Source organism: Rhea pennata, chromosome 27 (assembly GCF_028389875.1).
Source record: "Rhea pennata isolate bPtePen1 chromosome 27, bPtePen1.pri, whole genome shotgun sequence".
NCBI classification, from domain to species: domain Eukaryota; kingdom Metazoa; phylum Chordata; class Aves; order Rheiformes; family Rheidae; genus Rhea; species Rhea pennata.
In genome coordinates this window covers 135411-155973 of record NC_084689.1, presented here as the reverse complement: position 1 = coordinate 155973, position 20563 = coordinate 135411, and the positions used below count along the sequence as shown (strand labels likewise).

At 46.3% G+C, this 20563-nt stretch overlaps 2 protein-coding genes across 4 annotated transcripts; both read left to right on the top strand.

Annotated features, from left to right (window-relative positions):
* Window positions 1-286: 286 nt before the first annotated feature.
* On the top strand, window positions 287-20093 carry NCLN (nicalin). 3 transcript variants are annotated; one of them, XM_062596460.1, is made up of 16 exons: window positions 287-565; window positions 5528-5718; window positions 5931-6075; window positions 6690-6784; window positions 7006-7086; window positions 7290-7393; window positions 7832-7920; window positions 8096-8235; window positions 8837-9015; window positions 9161-9248; window positions 9340-9378; window positions 9482-9645; window positions 10259-10312; window positions 10401-10479; window positions 11845-11944; window positions 20005-20093. In XM_062596460.1, the coding sequence occupies exons 1-15, from the start codon at window positions 385-387 to the stop codon at window positions 11902-11904; spliced, it is 1689 nt and encodes a 562-aa protein (XP_062452444.1). In that variant the 5' UTR covers window positions 287-384; the 3' UTR covers window positions 11905-11944; window positions 20005-20093. The 3 variants fall into 3 exon arrangements, with proteins under 3 accessions (XP_062452444.1, XP_062452443.1, XP_062452442.1); XM_062596459.1 differs by lacking the exon at window positions 20005-20093 and adding an exon at window positions 13923-16221; XM_062596458.1 differs by lacking the exon at window positions 20005-20093 and having other exon boundaries at window positions 11845-16221.
* Window positions 17293-20084, top strand: LOC134151737 (activated RNA polymerase II transcriptional coactivator p15-like). The gene is made up of 4 exons (XM_062596558.1): window positions 17293-17358; window positions 17472-17588; window positions 17818-17926; window positions 20005-20084. Exons 1-4 carry the CDS (start codon window positions 17293-17295, stop codon window positions 20082-20084), a joined length of 372 nt encoding a protein of 123 aa, XP_062452542.1.
* Window positions 20094-20563: the final 470 nt, after the last annotated feature.

Genomic DNA, 20563 nt, shown 5'->3' with positions numbered 1-20563 from the left:
TCTCGTTGATAAGAAATCCCCGTGACGTTGTGATTTGATTTTATCGCCCCGCGGGGCAGGTGTGCACGCGAGTAAGGGACACCCCACTCCACGCGCCTCCAGCCCTTCCGCCCGTCCGCAGTTCTGCAGGCCGCCGCCGCCGCGTCCCGCCGCTGGGCGGCACTGCGACTCCCGGCAAGCCTTGCGGCGCCGCCGGAACTACCGCTCTCAGCAGCCTTTGCGGCTCTGCTGGGACTACTGCTCCCGTCATCCCGTGCGCGGCCCCGCCGCGCTGTGCGTCCCGCCGCGCTGTGCGTGCTGGGGAGCAGGCGGCGGCGGCGGGGCCGAGCCGGGCCGGGCCGGGCCGCCGCCATCACCACCACCACCACCACCACCACCACCATCATGCTGGAGGAGGCGGGCGAGGTGCTAGAGTCGGTGCTGAAGGCCTCGTGCCTGCCGCTGAGCTTCCTGCTCTTCGTGCCTGCCGTGCTGCTGCTGCTGGGCCCACCGCCCGCCGCTGAGGCCGCCCATGAGTTCACAGTGTACCGAATGCAGCAGTACGAGCTGGGCGGGCAACCCTACGGTGAGGCGCGGCGCCATGGCCCTGCGCCAGGCCCGGGCGGGGCCGGAGGCGCGAGGAGGCTCCTGGGGAGTCGAGGGGGCCTGACCGGGGGGCTTGGAGTGGCCAGGTAGGCCCGGACCGGGGAGACCCGGGCGAGCCTGGTCTGCTGAGTTTGGCCACTGGTACCAGAGTTGGTGGGCCAGGGGCTCCAGCGGTATCCAAGGGCCACAGTGTCCTTGCAGGCCCCTTTCCCGGGCTGGACCTTGCCACTGCTCAGGGAGCCCCAGTGCAGTCCCCTCACAGACTGGGTCTCTCCTCTTGCTATTGACTCTTCTGTTCTCCTGCCTTCTACCTCGACTGGCTGTGCTGTGCCCTTGTATCCTGGTTTAACAGGCCTCCTTCCTTTTGCAGTTTTTCCTTCGTGTTACTGTTGACCTCCAATTCCTCTCCATGCAGTTGTTTCCAGCCTATTCATTGTGCAACACTGTCTTAGAGTCAGAAATACAACCTGGAGTGTTGTAATCCTGAAGCTACTCCCCCGCCCCATTTTGCCTGTACTGCCTAACCTGAAGCAAGCTTGTTTGAGAGTCTTCTGCAGACTTTTTATTCCAGATCAAAGTATGTGCTTTGTCCATGAGTGGCTTTTGTTGCTGTCTGTTTTGGGACCTACGTTTTAGACTTCTCCTGACAGACTAGAATTATAGCCCCAGATTTATTCTGTACTGTTCAGGAGACGCAGGCTCTAGATCATTCAAAGCTTCATAACAGCATATATCAGTAAAGATGAAGTAACACCAGCCATGCTTGCATGTTTTGTAAATATTGCAAGTGCTGTTGGTGGCTTCTGGATATCTGAAATTATTTCTCATTTTTTTTCATCACAGCATCTCAAAATGTGTCCACATCTTGAAACTTCTGCTGCTGAGAACTTCACTAGATCCAAGCTAGGCTCTCTTGCAGAGGCATTCAGCTATCACTTTTCTCTTGTGGCAGTAGATCTCTGGTTGCAGGCGTAATGGGGGCAGCAGGCATGAGCTTCAGCTAGCTTTGACTTTGCTTGCCTGAGTGTTATCTCCAGCCAGGTACTCACAGCATGTTTTGTAGATTTTGGTGAACTCTAGAAAAGCCACACATTGATTTTTAAGATGCTTGCAATTAACTTTTAAGTAGTTTCTTTTTCTGACCCCTTCTAGCTCAGCATATTGTGTACTGCTTTTGTTGTTTGCCAGCCCCTTTGGGTAGCTAGTGTTTCTGTTCCATGTGTGTTCTGAGGCCAAACAGCCTTCTGGATAAAAGCTTGCTGTTGTTCCAGATTCTCAAAATCTTTTCCAAAGACACTAAGTAGAGGTTGTTGTTGATTGTTTTTTTGCAGGGGAGAGAAGAAGTTTTTGTCATCATCAGTCATAGAGTAATTTAAGAACAAATTTAGGCTTCTAACATACTTATTTAAATAATGAGAACAGAGCCCTTCAAATTATAAATCCATGTTATCATTCAACAGCTCTTTGTAGAGAAACTACACAAAATCAACTTGTCTTGCAGTGTTGTGAAAGAACAGTGTTGGTGACTGCTCTGCTAAGATATCAGTGGACTGTCCTGGGAGCAGAATTCTGGGTCCATGCTTTCCTGTGTTTAGACATCATTGCATTAGAAGTGGTGGAGTAATTTTCCTTGTTACGTATTTTTTTTTCCTCTGGTCTGATGGACCTGTTACTAGTATGTGCTTGTTTATGTTGCAGGAACTCTATAAAAGGCTTTTGAGCATATGTGAAAGCCTTAGCTCAGTTACTGGATGTGTTGTCCTCATTAATACTATGTAGTGGAGGAACAGGTCATTTTCTTGTTTAAGTGGTTTGATCCTTGTTGACCAGACCAAACTAGTGTCAGAGGATGCTAAGCCAGGTTTAAACCGAAGTTTTAGCAATAGTCCGCTTTAGAAGTAACTGCTGCATTTAGACTCTCTAACCCATTTGAGAATATATTCCTCCCACAACTCCCTGTAAAAGGAGCAAAGCAGCTCCGTGATTACCAATGTCTGCTGAATCTGTGATTGGAAAACCAGCTATGAGGGAAGGGGCATGGATGAGAAGCAAAGTTAAATCCAGACAAGATTCATGTTTCTATATGACAAGGATGTTTGCAGGCTGTTCCTTGGAGCTAGATTCACTTCCCTGAGCTCCCTGCACTCCAGCAAGTGGCCACTTGAGAAAGATTATCTCCTCCGTGGAGGAGATTCTGATTTGGCATGCCTTCTGGAGCACCTCAGTCCTCTCCTGGCTGCATGAGAGCTCAGTGTGAGGAAGTCTTTGATGTAAGTAACTGAGTTTTGGAGAGAGAAATTCAGTTTAGAGCAATACAAATTGTAGGGTGGCTTTGAGCTCAAAAACAAGAAGAAAGTACACAGAATTTGGAAAAAGGGACAGACCACTTGGGAGGAATGTAGGAACACTGTCAGAGTATGCAGGGATGTGACAAGGAAGGCTAAGGCCCATTTGGAATTAAATCTGGCAGGGGATGTCAAGAATAGCAAGAAGGACTTCTTCAAATATATCAGTAGCAAAAGGAAGACTAGGGAAAATGTGGTCTCACTGCTGATTGCAGTGGGTGCCCTGTTGACAGGGAAGGCAGTGCTACCGAATGCCTTCTTTCCTTCAGTCTTTACTGCTAAAGTCAGCCCTCATGAATCCTAGAGCCTGGAGGTGAGAGAGAAAGTCTGGAAAAAAAGAAAACTTTTCCTTGGTCAAGGAGGATCAGGTTAGAGATTATTTAGGCAAACCTGACACTCACAAACCCATGGGCCCTGATTGAGTGCACCCATGAGTGCTGAGGGAGCTGGCAGATGTTATTGATAGGCCATTCTCCATCATCTTTGAAAGGTCATGGAAAACAGGAGAGGTGCCTGAGGACTGGAAGAAAGCCACTGTCACTCCAGTCTTCAAAAAGGGCAGGAAGGGAGGACCCAGGAAATTGCAAGCCAGTCAGCCTCACCTCCATCCCTGGAAAGGTGATGGAACAGCTCATTTTGGATATCATCTCCAGGCATTTGGAGGAAAAGAAGGTGATGAGGAGTAGTCAGCATGAATTCAGCAAGGGGAAATCATGCTTAAGCAATCTGATAGTCTTCTATGATGGAATGGCTGGCTAGGCAGATAAGGGGAGAGCAGTGGATGCTGTCCACCCTGACTTCAGCAAGGCTTTTGACGCTGTCTTCGGTAACATCTTTGTAGGTAAGCTCAGGAAGTGCGGGCTAGGTAAGTGGACAGTGAGGTGGGTTGAGAACTAGCTGAAAGGCAGAGCTCATAGGGTTGTGATCGGTGGTGCAGAGTCTAGTTGGAGGCCCACAGCTAGTGGTGTCCCCCAGGGGTCAGTACTGGGTCCCATCCTGTTCAACTTCTTCATCAGTGACATAGATGAAGGGACAGAGTGTTGCCTCAGCAAGTTTGCATGCCATACCAAACTGGGAGGAGTGGCTGATGCATCAGAAGGCTGTGCTGCCATTCAGAGAGACCTGGATGGGCTGGAGAGCTGGGCAGAGAGGAACCTCCTGATGTTCAACAAGAGCAAGTGCAGAGTCCTGCACCTAGGGAGAAATAACCCTAGGCAACAGTACAGGCTGGGGCTGACCTTCTGGAGAGCAGCTCTGTAGAAAAGGACCTGAGAGTGCTGGTGGATGACAAGTTGACCATGAGCGATCATATCCATCAGGAGGACTGTTGCCAGCAGGTTGAGGGAGGTGATCCTGCCCCTCTAGTCAGCCCTGGTGAGGCCTCATCTTGAGTACTGTGTCCAGTTCTGGGCTCCCCAGTACAAGAGAGACATGGAACTACTGGAGAGAGTCCAACATAGGGCGACGAGGATGATCAGAGAACTGGAGCGACTCTCTTACGAGACTGAGAGGGGTTCTTATCAATGTCTACAAATACCTTAAGGGAGGGAGTCAAGAGGATGGGGCCAGACTCTTTTCAGTGGTGCTTAGTGATAGGAGAAGACTGATTTGGCATGCCTTCTGGAGCAACAGGCACAAACTGAAACATAGGAAGTTCCACCTGAATATGAGGAAAAATGTCTTTACTGTGAGAGTGACAAAGTGCTGGAACAGGTTGCCCAAAGATATTGCGGAGTCTCCTCTGGAGATATTCAAACTCCACTTGGATGTGATTCTGTGCAACGTGCTTTAAGTGACCCTGGTTGAGCAGGGAGATTGGACTAGATGATCTCCAGAGGTTCCTTCTATCCTCTACTGTTCTGTGATTCTATGAACATCTCTGATTATGCAAGATATCCTTTGGGTCCTCCTGTAGAGAACACTGGAGCTGCTGGCAAGCCTTCAAAGTGTTATTCTCCCCAGGGATTGTATTTATGTGTGAATTTGATGTGCTGAAGCCAAGAATAGGAGAGAATGAGGAGCTGGAAACAGCCTGCCCATTTGTAATTTTCTCAGTCACAGAAACATTCCAGTGGATGAGCTGGAACAGCAGGAGCCCCCTGCAGTTTGAACAGATGTGGGGTAGCTTTGCTGTGTCCTTCTGCAAAGTGGTTATGCACAGCTTGTATCCTCTGCTCACAGACAAGGAGATCCTACAGCTGGAGGATGCAGCAGTCAGAATAGCCAGAGGCCAGGCTTTCCTCTCACATATTGCTGCCCATAGATTTCAGGTGGAAGCAAGCAAACAGGTAGTGTGTGTGGTTGTCGTGGAGAGGAAGGTTGAAGGACATCATTGACTGTAGTGCTGTAATCAGGGGAGTCTAGCAAGGTGTGGCTGCACAGGTACTGCTCTGATGGATTGAGAAAAATACCACAGATCTCTTATCTCTATTCCTTCTAAGATAAGGGAGGAGAGATGAACTGTAGCACTCTATAGGTCCTAGCTGCTCTATAGTGCATGAGATTGTCACCAAGACTGTTCTGTAAAGCAGTTAAGCTCAGGCAAAGGGGTTGTGATCAATTTACTCACTAAACCTCCCTATGATTTCTCTCCATAGGCACCCGGAGTGCAGTGCTAAACACGGAAGCCCGCACTGTAGAAGCAGACGTTCTGAGCCGCCGCTGCGTCATGATGCGGCTGGTGGATTTCTCCTATGAGCAATACCAGAAGGCTCTCCGCCAGTCAGCTGGTGCTGTGGTGATCATCTTGCCCCAGTCCATTTCTTCTGTCCCACAGGATGTTGTGAGGGTAAAAAAAAAATTCTCTTGCTTTTCTGATGGGAGATGTTTGAGAGGGAGCAAGTTTGAGTTGCTGCAGGATTGAATGGTCCTGTTGTAATGCTTAACAAATCACACTAATTATAAAACTAAGTTCTCTCTCTCTCTGCTTTGGCTGTTTATTTTTTTTCTGCTGTCTTGCATGTTTAGCAGATGCTAAGTTTGTCTCACTTAAATCTTCAGCAATTCATGGAGATAGAACCAGAAATGCTTGCTATGGAAACTGTTGTGCCAGTCTACTTTGCAGTGGAAGATGAAGAACTGCTGTCTATCTATGAACAAACAAGGGCTGCTTCTGCATCACAAGGTTCTGCATCGGCTGCAGAGGGTGAGCCCCAATAAGTGGGGGAAAGGTTTAGGGGAAGACAGTCTTGCTTCCACCTCTGTCAGCAGTCTGCTGAATCATGTCCACCATGAATCAGTGTTCTGCTGCCTTCATGTTTATTCTGTCTATGTTAAAGTGCTCATGAGATTTAATTGAAGAAAAACTATATATGAGAGAGTGTTACTTTACTATATTTAGGAATACAGTTGCATGGAGTGAGTTCTTTGATTCATGCTGTTGCAAGTAGGACATAAAGCAAAACTCGTGTTAAAAAGATGTTAGTGACCCTCAATAGATTGGTAGGGCCTGAAGTTAGTTTGTCTGAGAACAAGTCAATTTAGCACTTCCACGTATTCTTCTGTAAATAACTTTACTATTTCCCTATGTGGTAAGTGCAGTGACAAACTTGAGGTCTGTTGGAGAAAGGTTTTTGTTTTAGCAAGTTCAAAGCATTGAGGTTTCAGAACAGAATGAAAATGCATGGTTCTGTATCAATGCAGAAACACAAATGACAAATGAGAGGGCTCAAGTAGTTTAAAACTTATCTTTCCAGAGATCAGTTAGCAAGGGAAATAAAGGGACAGAACTTCCCCAACGTACTTAATTTTTTGTTCTAGTTCTCTTGCACACGGCAACTGCCAATGGCTTCCAGATGGTGACTAGCGGGGCTCAGAGCAAAGCTATCAATGACTGGCTCATACCCAGCGTGGAGGTGAGTTCTAGATAGATTCAAACTTGCAGCATTGATGGAGTGCCTTCTTTTATGGAGACTTCATTTGGCATTTGGCATCTGGAAGCTCAGCCAGGTGAGAGAAGTGGCTGAAGTCCTCAGAACTGAGGCCCCTGGAGACTGGGTAGGCTTGTAGGAGGCATGCTGGCTTTGTCCTGGTTCACCAGAGGAGATGCTGGGTAATGTTGGTCTTTCCTCTGCAGGGAAGGCTGACAGGGCTGGGTGGAGAAGACCTGCCCACTGTTGTGATAGTTGCCCATTATGATTCTTTTGGAGTCGCCCCCGTAAGTACTCTTTCTTTCTACAGGTCTCTGTTTCTGTCTCTCTTTTCTTGTGGGGCCTCTGCTTCTGTGTTTTTCTTTCTTGGCCTTAAAGACCAAGGACAGTTGCAAGTGGAGCATGGTGGTATGCAGTCTTGAAGGCTGTTCTGGAACATGAAGATAAGTGTAGGATTGTCACCTTGCTGTTGTCTGACCTCTTCCTGCAGTGGCTGTCGCATGGTGCTGACTCCAATGGCAGTGGTATCTCTGTGCTACTGGAATTAGCCAGGCTGTTTTCCCGGCTCTACACCTACCGACGTACCCATGCTGGGTAAGAATCTGCCTTCCGCTTGGGGGAATGTGAGTAACTGTGATCAAGCAGAAAGGTTTTTGCTCCAGACCTGCAGACTTCTAGATTATAACAAGCAGTCCTTGCGCTGTTCTGCTTCCCTCCCAACATAGCAGCTATTAATTGCCAAGCTGCTTTCTTTAATTTCTTTGCTGAGGCCCTGCTCAAGCTGGAGGACGAGTGGAAGGAATGAATTGGGAACTAGATTGTGTCCTCAGGCAGTGGGAACTCCTCCACTTTATACCTGTTCTGTCATTACCTAAGTATATGGCATGTAGGAAGCATTTGTTAATGGGAAGTTTGCCTTGAACCTGAGATACCAACTGTTGCAATCTTTTTTCCCCCACCTCCAAGGTTGAGTAAATGAGTTCTGTAGCCATGGAGTATGGTGTGCTAACTCCTGTCTTCTTCAATGGGCAGGTATAACTTGCTGTTCTTTGCATCTGGAGGTGGCAAATTTAATTATCAAGGAACCAAGCGATGGCTGGAAGACAACTTGGATCACACTGGTGAGAGAGAGACTGGCATTTCAGTATGTTCCAGTAGCAAGGCCTCAATTTAATATTGTGATAAGGGTCTTGTATGTCAGCCTTCCTATGAGTTTCTCTTTGTGAGCCTTGCTAGCGTTTACATTCTCAGAGAGCACAAAGCATAACATTAAGGATTTGAATTTGTCTGTTCCAGATTCCAGCTTGCTACAGGATAACGTAGCATTTGTTCTCTGCCTGGACACTCTGGGCCGAGGGAACAGCCTTCATCTCCATGTCTCAAAGCCTCCCAAAGAGGGGACCCTACAGCATGCGTTTCTGAGAGAATTAGAGATGGTAATGAAAAGTATGTTGGGTAGAGGGGAGCTTGTGACTTACACTGGGGAGCTGCAGCTCTCCTAGAGAGAACGGAAGGGAGCAAGAGGTGAAGAAAGGACGTGCCATTGAAATATTTCGTATGTGTTGTTTCTGGTCACTTGATGTGGAGTGAACACAAATCCTCATGCCGTGGTTCTGAATAAAGCAGACTAGATCTGCAGCACTTTCCACTATGCTTTCTTATGGTTTGTTGCTTGCAAAAGCTACCAAGGTGACTTCTGTAATGACATTAAAAAAACATAGAATCACGGAATCAGTAAGGTTGGAAGGGACCTCTGGAGATCATCCCTCTGCTCAAGCAGGGTCACCTAGAGCATGTTAGGGTTGCATCCAGGCAGGCTTTGACTATATCCAGAGAAGGAGACTCCACAACCTCACTGGGCAACCTGTTCCAGTGCTAGCATCTTTTTAATGGCACTAGCCAGGGTTGCAGCTTACAGGTGGGAGGGTGTTTACCATCTGTAGCACTAAATCTTGGATTTAGGTGGAGTGGGCAGCACAAGGTGGGATGGTGCAATGGGAAGCATGACACCCTTGAATGGCTTGGCCTTTCCTTCAGGTTGTTGCCAGCCAGTTCCCAGAGGTGAAGTTTTCCATGGTGCACAAGAAGATAAACTTGGCTGAGGACATGCTAGCATGGGAGCACGAGCGTTTTGCCATCCGACGCTTGCCAGCATTCACCATCTCTCATCTAGAGAGCCACCGGGACAGCCTGCGCAACAGCATTATGGATGGGAGGTTAGAGGTCTTGGGGAAGGCTGCAGCTGAAATTCAGCCCATCAACACAAATGGTGCAGTGATGAATGGTGTTCTCTTGAAGGAAACTGTTCTTTAACGAGCTGCTCCCATTGACGGATTTATAACTTCCCCTTTTTTGGTTTAGGGCACATGTGGACACTAAGGCACTAACCAGGAATACTAGGATCATTGCTGAGGCTTTGACAAGGGTCATCTACAACCTAACAGAAAAGGTAAGAGCAACCCATCCTGCACTTTCAGCCAGACTTGTCCTGACCAGCCAAGCCTTCTCTCACCACCAGCCTGTCTCTTTTTGCTTTGCAGGGAACACCTGCAGATCTACAGATCTTCACAGAGCAGATGGTAAGCATAACGTATTTGTGTCACCTGTGGAGAGAATGGATCCAGGGTCTGTTTTTAGCATGTGTGTGCTTAACTCACTCTCTTTGGTGGTATTTTTCTGTAGCAGATCCAGGAGGAGCAACTAGAGTCAGTGATGGACTGGCTGAGCAGTCAGCCAAGAGCTGCCCAGCTGATTGATAAAGACAGCACCTTCCTCAACACCCTAGAATATTATATGGGCCGCTACCTGAAGGATGTGAAACAACATCATGTAAAAGCAGACAAAAGGTAAGAAGAGAGATAGAAGAACCAGCTGAGGCATGCACACTGGCTTCTCCCTCCAGTGAATCTTGTCTCTGAGCTGCAGCTTCTCTTGCTCCTTCCTTGGCATGTGGTACAGGTGACTGCTGTTTTCTGCTCTCCTATCTGTTATGGTTTGTGCTGTCTCTTCTCTCATAGAAAGCTGTGTATCATTCTTCACAAAACAGTAACAGATCTTAGCTCTTGAAAGGAACCACTGCTCTGGTTCTAATCTTCCCACTCTGAGTGCTGCTTTTCTTTGAATGCAGGAAAGACCTGAAGTCCCCTAGAAAGCTTTCTTTGATTGCAAGATTTGCTTCCTGTCTAGTCTGCTTGGGATGGGGCAGTTTCATCCCTGGCAAGGGATCTTCTGCATGCCTCTTCTGAGAAACTTGAACAGCATGTGTCCTGGATTGCATCCTTGGGCTTCTCTCTGTAGAAAGAGGGAGCTGACAGCTAAAATCAGTTCAAAACTGGTATGCAAGGTTGTCAAACTTGCCCATCTGTGGTTGGATGAACTTGTTGAGAACAGAGGTCTGGGATGTCCTTAATACAGCGTCTAGAAATGTAGTACAACCTGAAGAATTTCTTCTTTCCCCAGGGACCCTGAGTTTGTGTTCTATGACCAGCTGAAGCAGGTGATGAATGCATACAGGTATGGAATTGTCTTGGGCATATGTGGCTGTTAGCTAGAGCAGGTACTGCCACAGACAGGTATTTCATGTGTTCTGTCTTCATTTCAGGGTCAAGCCAGCAATATTTGACCTGCTTCTGGCTGTCTGCATTGCAGCCTACCTTGGAGTTGCCTATGTTGCAGTCCAGGTAAGAGAAAAAGAATAAGAGACAAAGATATTATTTCCATCTTTAATAACACGTCAGAGCGGCTACTACTCTCATAGTCCCAGCACCAAACTTGGAACAATAATCCCATCCCTTTCTAAATAGCCAGCCATTTTGATTTGGATTTCTCTGAGCATTTTAAGTGGCTGTGTTGAAGGTGATCCCTTGCCAGTTCTGAAATTTTATTTCCTAGTCCCGTCTTGTATGTGTCCTTACAGTTGTCCTTGGTCAGGGACATGTCTAGCTCATATGTTAAGCTACTTTGGCTTTCTAGCAGATTCCTTTAGCTTCAGGCTGAAGGTGACTAAAATCTGCTGTACTGTTAAAGCCTTGCACCTTGTTGTAAATTAGATGTGTTCCAAGATCCTGTGGAGGAGGGGATGTTATATTTTTTTAGTTAAACTAAATACATCTCTGTTCAGACTGCTGCAAATGTGGCATTCTGTGCCTAGGCTAGCCAGTTTAAATAAAGTCTTTTTGTTTTTTAAGTGTTAACAAGGTCGCTCTGAGCTAGGTTTCTCATCCTGCCTGGCTTCTTTGAAGATTGTGGATAAAGGGGGAACATTTGAGATCGGTCTGAGTATTGACCTCTTACTTCATATTATTTGTATTTAATATTCATTGTGGGATACAAGAAGTGTTTTAGAATCTGAAGTAACAATAATAGAAACAGGAGGAAAAACACCATCTTTGTTATCTGACCACTATCTTCTTTATGTTCATTATGATAAGTTATTTGAAGCTTGGATCTTGTAATAGCTATTGAATATCCTAAAATAGCCGTTATAGAATCAAAATGCAATTAATCAAAGCAGAATCAAAAGAAGAATTAAGTAAACTTCTAAGTCACTTGTGAAATGGTAAAAGAAATGATTCCAATAAAGGATTGTGAACTGGTGGGAATCTCTGGGTTTTCCTATTCATTTCTGCATTCCTAAAACTGCTAGCAGCAATGTTTCTGTGTTAGTGGCTGATTTTATGCATGTATTGAATTCTGAAACTTTTCCTCTCCTTCTGAAGGAAAAGAATCACATCCAAAAAAATCAAATCTGTAACAATTGTTTGCATCTTCATGGGGGGGGGGTGACAGCAGCCTGCACAAAATTTTCTGTAAGCCATCACTTTCTGTAAAACCTTGACTAACTGGCTTAATTGAAGAAATTCCTCCTAATTTACCAAGTCCCACTCTATTCTCAGGATCAGAGTGTTAGTGGGTGAACCAAGCAAAGTATTGTGTTTGCACGTTAGAATCGTTTTAAGCTTTCTAGTTTCCTCCCTAGGTAAAACACAGCCATTTTATTAGCGCTTATAAGGACTTGTAATTACTTATTTTCCTTCTGTTTCCAGCACTTTGGTCTCCTTTACAAGATGGTACAGAGATTATCCCTTAAAACAAAGCAGCAGTGAAGTAACAAGTCATCACCCATTGAGCAGCACTGAGCCATCGGTGAGCCCATCAGGAATCTTCTGCCTTCCATTGCGTCCTGCTGTTCCTCTTCCTCTCTCTCCTCTTTGCTACTCTGGAGAGGGGAGGAAGGTGGAAAGAAAGGGAAATTTCTGCACTTGTGCACCTTTTAGGTGCTTTTTTCCCCTTTCTTCCCCTGATTTGCACCATGTCTGTTTTCCTTTGCCTTGTACCAAGGGAGAAGCTCAGAGACTTAATTCCTGCAGGTTGTATAAATGCTGCGCAGCTGATTCTGAGCAGTTTCTATGAGTGTAAAACCAGGCCCAGAACTTTCGTGGACCCATGTGCCATACAGCCAATTTGGAGGGTGAAACTACAGAGTAATTGTATTATCTCTGCCCAGCAAACAAGGACTCAGAGCACTTGTTTTAAAAAAAGAAAAAAAAAGTGCACATGCAATGAGAGAGAGAATAGCATGTTTTTTTACCATACCTGTTAAGTTCTCTGCCTGGCCTCAAGAAAGTGTATTGAACAAACAGCATCTCCAGCAAGCATCTTGTGTTTTGTTTAAACTGTGCAATAACTCATTCCCTTTTAGGAGGTGCACTGTAAAAAATCTTGACTGTTACTCAGATCGGGGAATGAGGAAAGATCGTTAAAACGGGTTCCTGCAGTAGAATTCTGACCGTCCTGCCTCTTTCGGAGGTTGCATTTTGCTGTGTACTTGATTTAGCTTAAAGCTTAGCAGCTTTGCTGCTGCCACCAGTCTGTGTTCAACTCCTACTTGTTTTTTAGTGGGGGGTTCTACAGTCCCGCTTGCTGCAGGATCATGTGCTGTGCTGTTCTGTGTGTTTAAACAAGCTAGTTGTATTTGTAGCAAGAGCACTCCAGGGGCTCTTGCTGAGCTCTGGTCAGTAACTACTTCAGTCTTCATTCCTCAGTTTTCACTTTCAGCTGGGCTGTGGGTTTTGGGGTGTTTTGTCATTCACCTGCACCTCAAGGTCTCATATCACATTTTTCAGCTGTTATTTCTGAAAACCCTGTTCCTGAGCTGAGTGCAGGAGCAAGTTCCCAAAGTGCTTATTGCTGTCTCCTTTCACATTCTGCCCCCAGTATGTATGAAAGGAGGCAGGTCATTTAGCCATTAAAAAACAAAACAAAATGAAGTCTTATGTATGTAACTTTAAACGTGTCTGTTTCTAGAGCTGTAACTAAGAGCATATATCTTAGAACATGCCCTCTCTTTTACTTTTACCCTTGAACAAGGCCTTATTTTTAGTATGCTGGTGTTTTTGGATGGGCACAGCTCTCTAGTTGGCTGGAATAGTTGCCAGTGCTTGTGCAAAGCTCTGGAGGGCCAGGTAACCAGTTCCAAAGCATTGTCTTCTGCTTAAATTTAAGCCTTTCCTGAATTCCGCCATCTAAAGTGAGCAGGATGATACATGTCATCGCTTTCTGATGAGAGCAAGAGGCTCTTTCTGAGCAGTGCTGCACTTTAGTTACCTCTAAAGTTCTCATGGAAAATATAAAGATTTTCCCTACAAGTCTTAGGCTAGTCATAGCTCTAGAAGATGTCCTGGTTGAATAGCTGCTGTCCCATCACTCAAATAATGTTTCTTTGAGTCTTTTCTATAGATTGTTTTGTGCATATGGGGTCTCTTCACAAGCCAGGTGACTACCTTTATTTAAAAGGAACATTTTTATTTAAAATAGCATCTTCTACAGAGGCTGAAAGTGCTTGTGGGCTTGATAAATTGTGTCATCTTTTTTTGTACGCAGGGAAAGTTAAAGCTGTGCATCCTTGTCTGTACCACAACTGAAATTGTACACCCTTGTAAGAAAAGGGGTTGTTAAGTGACTGTCCTTGTCCTCTGGATGGGGACCAAAGCACTTATTTCCATTCATCTTTGTTTCTTTCACTGTAGTCTCCTCCTTGGAATACCCTTACCTCACAGTGTATGCTTCTCTGCTATTTTAAATATGTAATGACTTGTTCTTTAAAGGGTCATTTCTTTTCCAGGAGAGCATGTGGATGTCTGCGGCTCCCTGTAATATCAACAGGTGGCAAAGTACCAAGCACTCCTGAAATATCAGCCCTACAGGGAAACTTACCTTTTGCTGATCTTTTGAGTGCTTGCTTGAAATATGTCTCTCTGCATACATGAACTGTTTGTGACATTCTTCTGACAAATGAATTCATAATGACTTCAGAAACTATATATATATATATATATATATATATATATATATATATATGTTTGTTCTGGAGTAGGTGGAAGATGAGCCTTGATCATTTGTCACTCATTGTTATGTTCTGCTCTTAGAGACTGGATGTATTGTGCTCTGGGAGGGTGCGTGCTCTGCACTGTGTAGGTACAGAACAAGCACAGTGCAGTGATTACCCAAAGAACTTCTTTGTCAGTTCTAAGTATCTGGAAACAGTTTCAGAGCCCTCCAGCTGCATCGTATGTTCCTTGTGTGGTACACTTGGAGGTGGGGTGTTCCCCCATTGCAGCAGGTTACTTAACTCTTGCTTCACTGAGAACAAATAGGGAAGCCAAAGTTACTAGCAATCCTGCTTGAGCTTGGGTGCACATAACATTTACAAGTAGTGGGCAGGAGAGAAAGGAGAGAATAGTCCCAGAGTGTTCTTTCTTTTGGTGGAAACTATCAACCTTGGCTCTTCTGCATGAGAAGCTCAAAGCTTAGTCACACACTTCCACCAAGGAAGGCCAATGTGGTTGCAGCTCTGTCCCTGTCAAGGCTGTAATATTAAAGCAAATACTCAATTTCTTGTGGTCTCAACAATACACTGCCAACACTCCTGGTGCAGTGCCAGAAGCCAGTGGCAGCTATCTAAAATAAAGGAGAGTAGAAGTAACTGAGAGTTTGCAAACCCCAAGGGCAGTGGGGATAGTGCTTTGCTCTCTCCTGCACCAGGGTAATTTGTCTTACAAGCTGACTGAGTGCATTTCATATATCTCTAGCTGGCTGCCATAGAAAGAAATTCATATTACAGATAAGGGTTTGTGCATCATATCAGTGTGTACTAAAGCACATTGTGTGCTGAAGTCTGAGATAGTCAAATTCCAGCTCTTTCAGAGCTGGGAAAGAGAGAGTGGAGACTTAAACTGTCACACTAGTGTCTGTTTTGGGAGTGAACCTAGTTCCTACATTGCTGTGTTTCTTTTGGGAAGTTGACACAGAAGCTTATCACTAGTCTCTACTATTCTGCTGTTTTGTAATAACAATAAAAATGGTGCTGATCCATTCTGCAACATATCTGGTTAATCTCATCAACATGACACAGAGGCAGAAACCCAACAGCTGTTCTGATGAAATAAAAATTCTCTGCAACATTGCAGAAGAGCTCTGCGTAGCTGATTTTGTGGCCCCATCTTTCCCTTTCCTTCTTATCAGGAGTTTGTATGGCCTGGAAGGAGGAGGCATGAAAACACATAGGCACATGTTTGTAAGTGGCTAGCAGGTGATGCTTAGAGCTATAAAGGAATACTTTTTGCAGTCTATCTGATTTTACCTGTTGTTCTGCTGTTGCCAAAGTCTGCAGTTTGCAGAAAGCTGCTTTTCTAACAGACTTTAAGAATTTAAACTGTTTTATTCCTTCTACCTGCTCCCACCCACACAAGCAGTAATGGGGATTATATGCAAGTAGTTTGGCTATTGCAGTTTATCTCTCAGTTAAGAGATATTCATCATTGTGAAATAGGTACTGCTGTGCAATATGAGCTTCACCCTTGAACTTTTACAGTGTTAAGAGGAAAGATCTTGAACACAAAAAGGAACTAGGAGGAGAAGTCACCACAAACTATTTATACCTTTAAAACCCCGAATATCCCACAATAGCATTTATTCTTTGCAAGTCGCAATCTCATGTTGTTCATAATACATGGCAAAATTTATCCAACTTCTGCACCTTGTGGCCAAGCTGGGTTTTACATCTAAAAGCCATTCAGTCCTGACCTGCGGATCTGAAGTGATGGGGGTGCTACTATGTCCCTCAGTAAATTGTACCTCTGACTGTTCTTGTGGGGGCTTTCACTTACTTTGATCTGTTTAGTTTAATTTGTAGTTATTGGGTGACAATTTTAAGGTTATAATCTGGAATGTTTGCAGCTCAGGAAAAAGTTGATTTATTTAGTAATGTTAACTCAATTATTTATCTCTTCTTGTGCATTCTAAAGAACAAATGTATATTGAGGTGAATATTTAAAAACTAATAGAAAATTCAGTGCAGTTGGCTAACATTACTGTAGCTGTGGTTTTTTTCTCATAAATGTTATAGTATTTAAGTATTTTAACATTTTTCAGTTCCTTATTTGTTTGTCCCCTTTTCCTCTTTCCCCTGGAAAAATAAACCAAGAGTGAGTAAGTTTGATGAGCAGATATGTCGGAGAACTATTAGTTTCTGCTGCTGGTGTTTGCAAGCTCCTTGCCTTATTTGAAGGATTATACCTTCTGCAAAAAGGGGTGAAATGCTTGACTTTCTCACTTCTGTATAGCCAAAAGTAAAGCAGTGTGACAGAAAACATTTATGGATACTGGGCTAGATTCCAGCACCTTGAGGTTAGCAAACACCCTCTTATTCTTGATGATTGGAAGCAAGTAGCATTTCTATGCAAGATGGGTGTGGTGGTTTGAGAAGCGGGCATCCAGGGAAGCCAGTATGTATACATGGGCTCTGTTGTGAGAGGTAGCATTGTGCCTTCCAGCACTACCAAATGACTTGTCAAGCCCTCATAAACTAGTTATTTATTCAAATTATAAATGTCACAAGAGATCTGTTCCCTGAACATGAGTCAGACATGCCTTCCAGAGCTCAGAGATTGTCCTCGTAGAGGGGGAAATCAATCCAACAGCAAGGAAAGGAGGGGAAATGCAGGTTGTGCCTTCATCCTGCCCCCTCTCAGCACCAGGGTACCCGAGTGGTGCTCCGTGGAGGCCTCCCCGGGGCCAGGCCGAGGCTCCCTGGGGGGGGGGAACGACGGGCCGAGCCGGGCCGAGCCGGCGGCTGTTGCAGCGCCCCTGGGCCCGCCGGAGAGCGCCCGGCCCGGCCCGACGACTTCAGAGAAGAGCTTGGCAGGGCCCGGGAGGGGCGCGGCGATTGGCCAGTTGAGCGGCGGCACTGCCGGCGGCGATTGGCTGAAGGAGCCCTGGGCACCGCCGGGATTGGCGGGCGGCGGCGGGGCGGGGCCGGGCGGCGGGAGAAGGGCGCGCGGGCGGGCAGGCGGGGGCTGTCCCGCTTGCGCCCTGCCAGGTACGAGCGGTACCGTGAGGGGGCTGTGCCCATCCCCGCGCCCCTCCTCAGCTGCGAGCCCCTCGCTGTGCCGGCCTCGCCACTGTTTTCCGGTATCGCGCCGTCTCCCTGCAGGATGCCGAAGGCTAAGGAGCTGGTGGGGAGCAGCAGCTCGGAGAGTGGCCCTGAGGAGGAGGGCCAGGTATTGCTCCTCGGGCCTGGCTGGTTGCTGTGGCCTGGCCTGGGCTCGGCTAGGCCTGGGAGAGGGGTTGAGGTACCTTGGGTGGAGCTGCTCAAGCTGGTGATCTCTCCTAGAAAAGAAAGAAAGAAATGTCTTCCAAGCCAGAGAAAAGGCCAAAAGCAGAGGCCAGGCCTTCGAAGGTGGCAGGAAAGCCTCAGGGACAAGACAGCGAAGAGGAGGGCATGTTCCAGGTAGGGGGTAGGGGCAGCACTAGTCATGTGCCTTCCTCTTCCTATAGGCCTTCCTGGCTCCTTTGTGGGGCACTGCTGTAGCTAAGCCGCTTTTCTCCAGTGCGTCCCACCTGAGGCAGCTCCTTCTCCGGTCCCTTGGCACTTTGAGAGACACTTTGTAGGCAGACCTGCAAGCTGCAGGGCAGCTTGTTGTTGTATTGGGTTCATCACTAGTTCCATGTCTTTGCAGATTGGGAAGATGCGCTATGTCAGGGTGTCCTGCTTCAAGGGGAAGGTCCTTGTGGACATCAGGGAGTTCTACGTGGATAAGGAGGGAGACACCAAGCCAGGGAGAAAAGGTACAGTGGCCTGTTCATGAGGCAGCAACCACAGGCTGCACCTGGGGTACTCCTAGGCCGTTAGCCCGACCAGCTGGGAATGCCTGCCTTGGGGTCAGGACTGATGTGTGCATGGAGCAGAAACCTGTGCATGCTATACTTAGAGACCTAGTTAAGCACTTTTTCAGTCTGGCAACAGCTGAAGAAAAGCACAATGAATAAGCAGGTGTGAGCTTCTGCTGAGGAGCTTGACAGGGATGTAGCTGCTCTGGGAAGTAGAGCAGGAAGTTGCTCTACAGGACTCTGGCTTCATCTTTGATCAAGAGCACTTTCTCTGACTGTTGTTAGGGGCAGAGCTGCAAAGTGGAGGAAGGGTAGAATCATAGAATCAGTAAGATTGGAAGGGACCTCTGGAGATCATCTAGTCTGACCTCCCTGCTCAGCAGGGTCACCTAGAGCATGTTAGACAAAGTTGCATCCAGGTGGGCTGTGACTATCTCCAGAGAAGGAGACTCCACAACCTCTCTGGGCAACCTGTTCCAGTGCTCTGTCACTCTCACGGTAAAGAAATTCCCCCTTACATTCAGGTGGAACTTTCTGTGGTCCAACTAGCTCTGATGTTGCCACCTTGTGTCCTGCTACTGAATGACAAACTTGTCTTGGTATGGGTGCTGTTAGGGCTGTAATGTAGCATGGTATGTGTTTCTCGTAATCTATAATGGTGGAGCTGTGCTTGGCAGGGAGAGGCTCCCAGAGGTAGACTCATTCTTCTCAGTCTGGGGACAGGAAGGTTAAGAGCCTTTTGGATGCCTGCTGAGGCTGTAATGCAGTGTGTTAAGCATGTTCCTTGCTCCCCTGGCAAGGCGTTCGATGTTGTGATATAGTGGTACAGCTTGGGTGGTCCATCATGGCAACATTGCTTGAGCAGGTGATGCCAAAGAAGGCAGCTGGGGAAGGAAAAATATGCCTTTTTCCACAGCTCCTCAACTGCTGAGTCAATGTTCAGCATGGGGTCATATGCTCAGGGGCTCAGACAGTGACTGTTGAAATTCACAGGCCCTGAACTGTAAGTCACTTTTCTCTTGCCCTGCGTGTTGCAGTGCTCAGCAGAAATTCAGTTGATGTGGGATTTCTTGGGGAACCTTTCAGTCCTTGCTATTGATTTTATGTCAGGGTAGATGAATTTCTTTCAACTTGGTTTGCTTCATAACTGCTAAGTGTGGTTTACTTTTAAGAAATTAATTTCCTTCCTTCAGAGAAGTTATAACTATAAATTACTCACTTAAAGGGAACCACTTACCCCATAATAAAAGCTGGAAGCAAAGCCTTGAAGCCTTTCTGTACCATTGGGGGTAGGAGGGAAGGAGTATGGTGGACTCCTTCCAGGCTGTTAAAAACACATCTACAAAGTAAGACAGAAAATCTGTTAGAACAGAGATCATGAAGAAATGTTTTCACCTAAGTACTGCCTCTGCCTTTGCTGCATACTTATTGGCCCTTGATGTTTATCTAGAGAATTTAATAAAGCTTGGGCCTTTGTTCTTATAATGTTTCTTGACAACATTTGGCTAGAACCCGCACAGCCATTTCACTACTGTGTGTATTTTGTATGGGAGAGAAGCCAGTGAAATCAAGACCCTATCTCTGCTGGATCTGTGAAAAAAAAAAAAAAAAAAAAGGCCACTTCTCTACTGTTTAAGCAACACTAGTAAACTCTATTAGCAGCAGGTTTTGTAAGTAGAGCTAGAGCTGGCATTATTTTCTTTGGGCAGCTGAAAGGATGGTGTCCTAACTACTGAGTGGAGTAAGGCTTTCCTAGAATCCCCTCACAGCTCATGGGGCTGGTAATTTGTGTTGGAGAATAGGCTATAAGGGGCTGTGGGGTTTTTGAAAGGCAAGTCAGGCTTACTATATGGTGTTTCTGTGATACCTCTTGACATGGATGCTGAGGTGCTGACACAGATCTGTTGAGCTCAAAAGGCTGCCTCTGTTTTTGGCCTCAGGCTCTGCCTCAGATTCCAACTTTCCCTTATTTAGACAGCCTGAAGGAGCTGCTTGCCCTCTGCATGCTCTGAAACCTTTCTTTCTGCTATTTCTAGGGATTGCCCTGTCTGCAGAACAGTGGAACCAGCTGAAGGAGGTCATTCCTGAGATCGATGCTGCAGTCAAGAAATTCTAAGATGAAGGATGTCAGCTACCTTGTACTTGTTTCCTTTCCCCTTTAAGTGCACTGCAAAGCATAAAGCTAAAGATTCCCATCTGCAGCCTCCCCCTCACCTTGTTGGAGTTTCCTCATTGAGGTGGTAGATGTGCTGAAAAGGCCAGAGACTCCTTATTTTCAAGTAACAGCTTGTAATGAGCAAGCGGAGCTAGAACCAGTGGTGTAAAGTGAGACTTCAACACCTCTGACCTCTTTCTACACTTGAGGTCTTCTCTAGTGAGGGCACTAGGCAGCCCAGGGCATGGGAAAACCTGACTCTAACCTTCCAGCTGTGGATGGCTGTCAGTCTACACTGTGACATGCTCTAACTGCTCTGCGCCTGCTGCTGTCTTCCATTTGGTTGACTGTTGACTAAGATGTTTGGTATATCTCATGCAGGCATCTGCTGCCTCTGTGTTTCCTCCACATGCCGTTCTGGCTATTTCAAGTACTTTTTT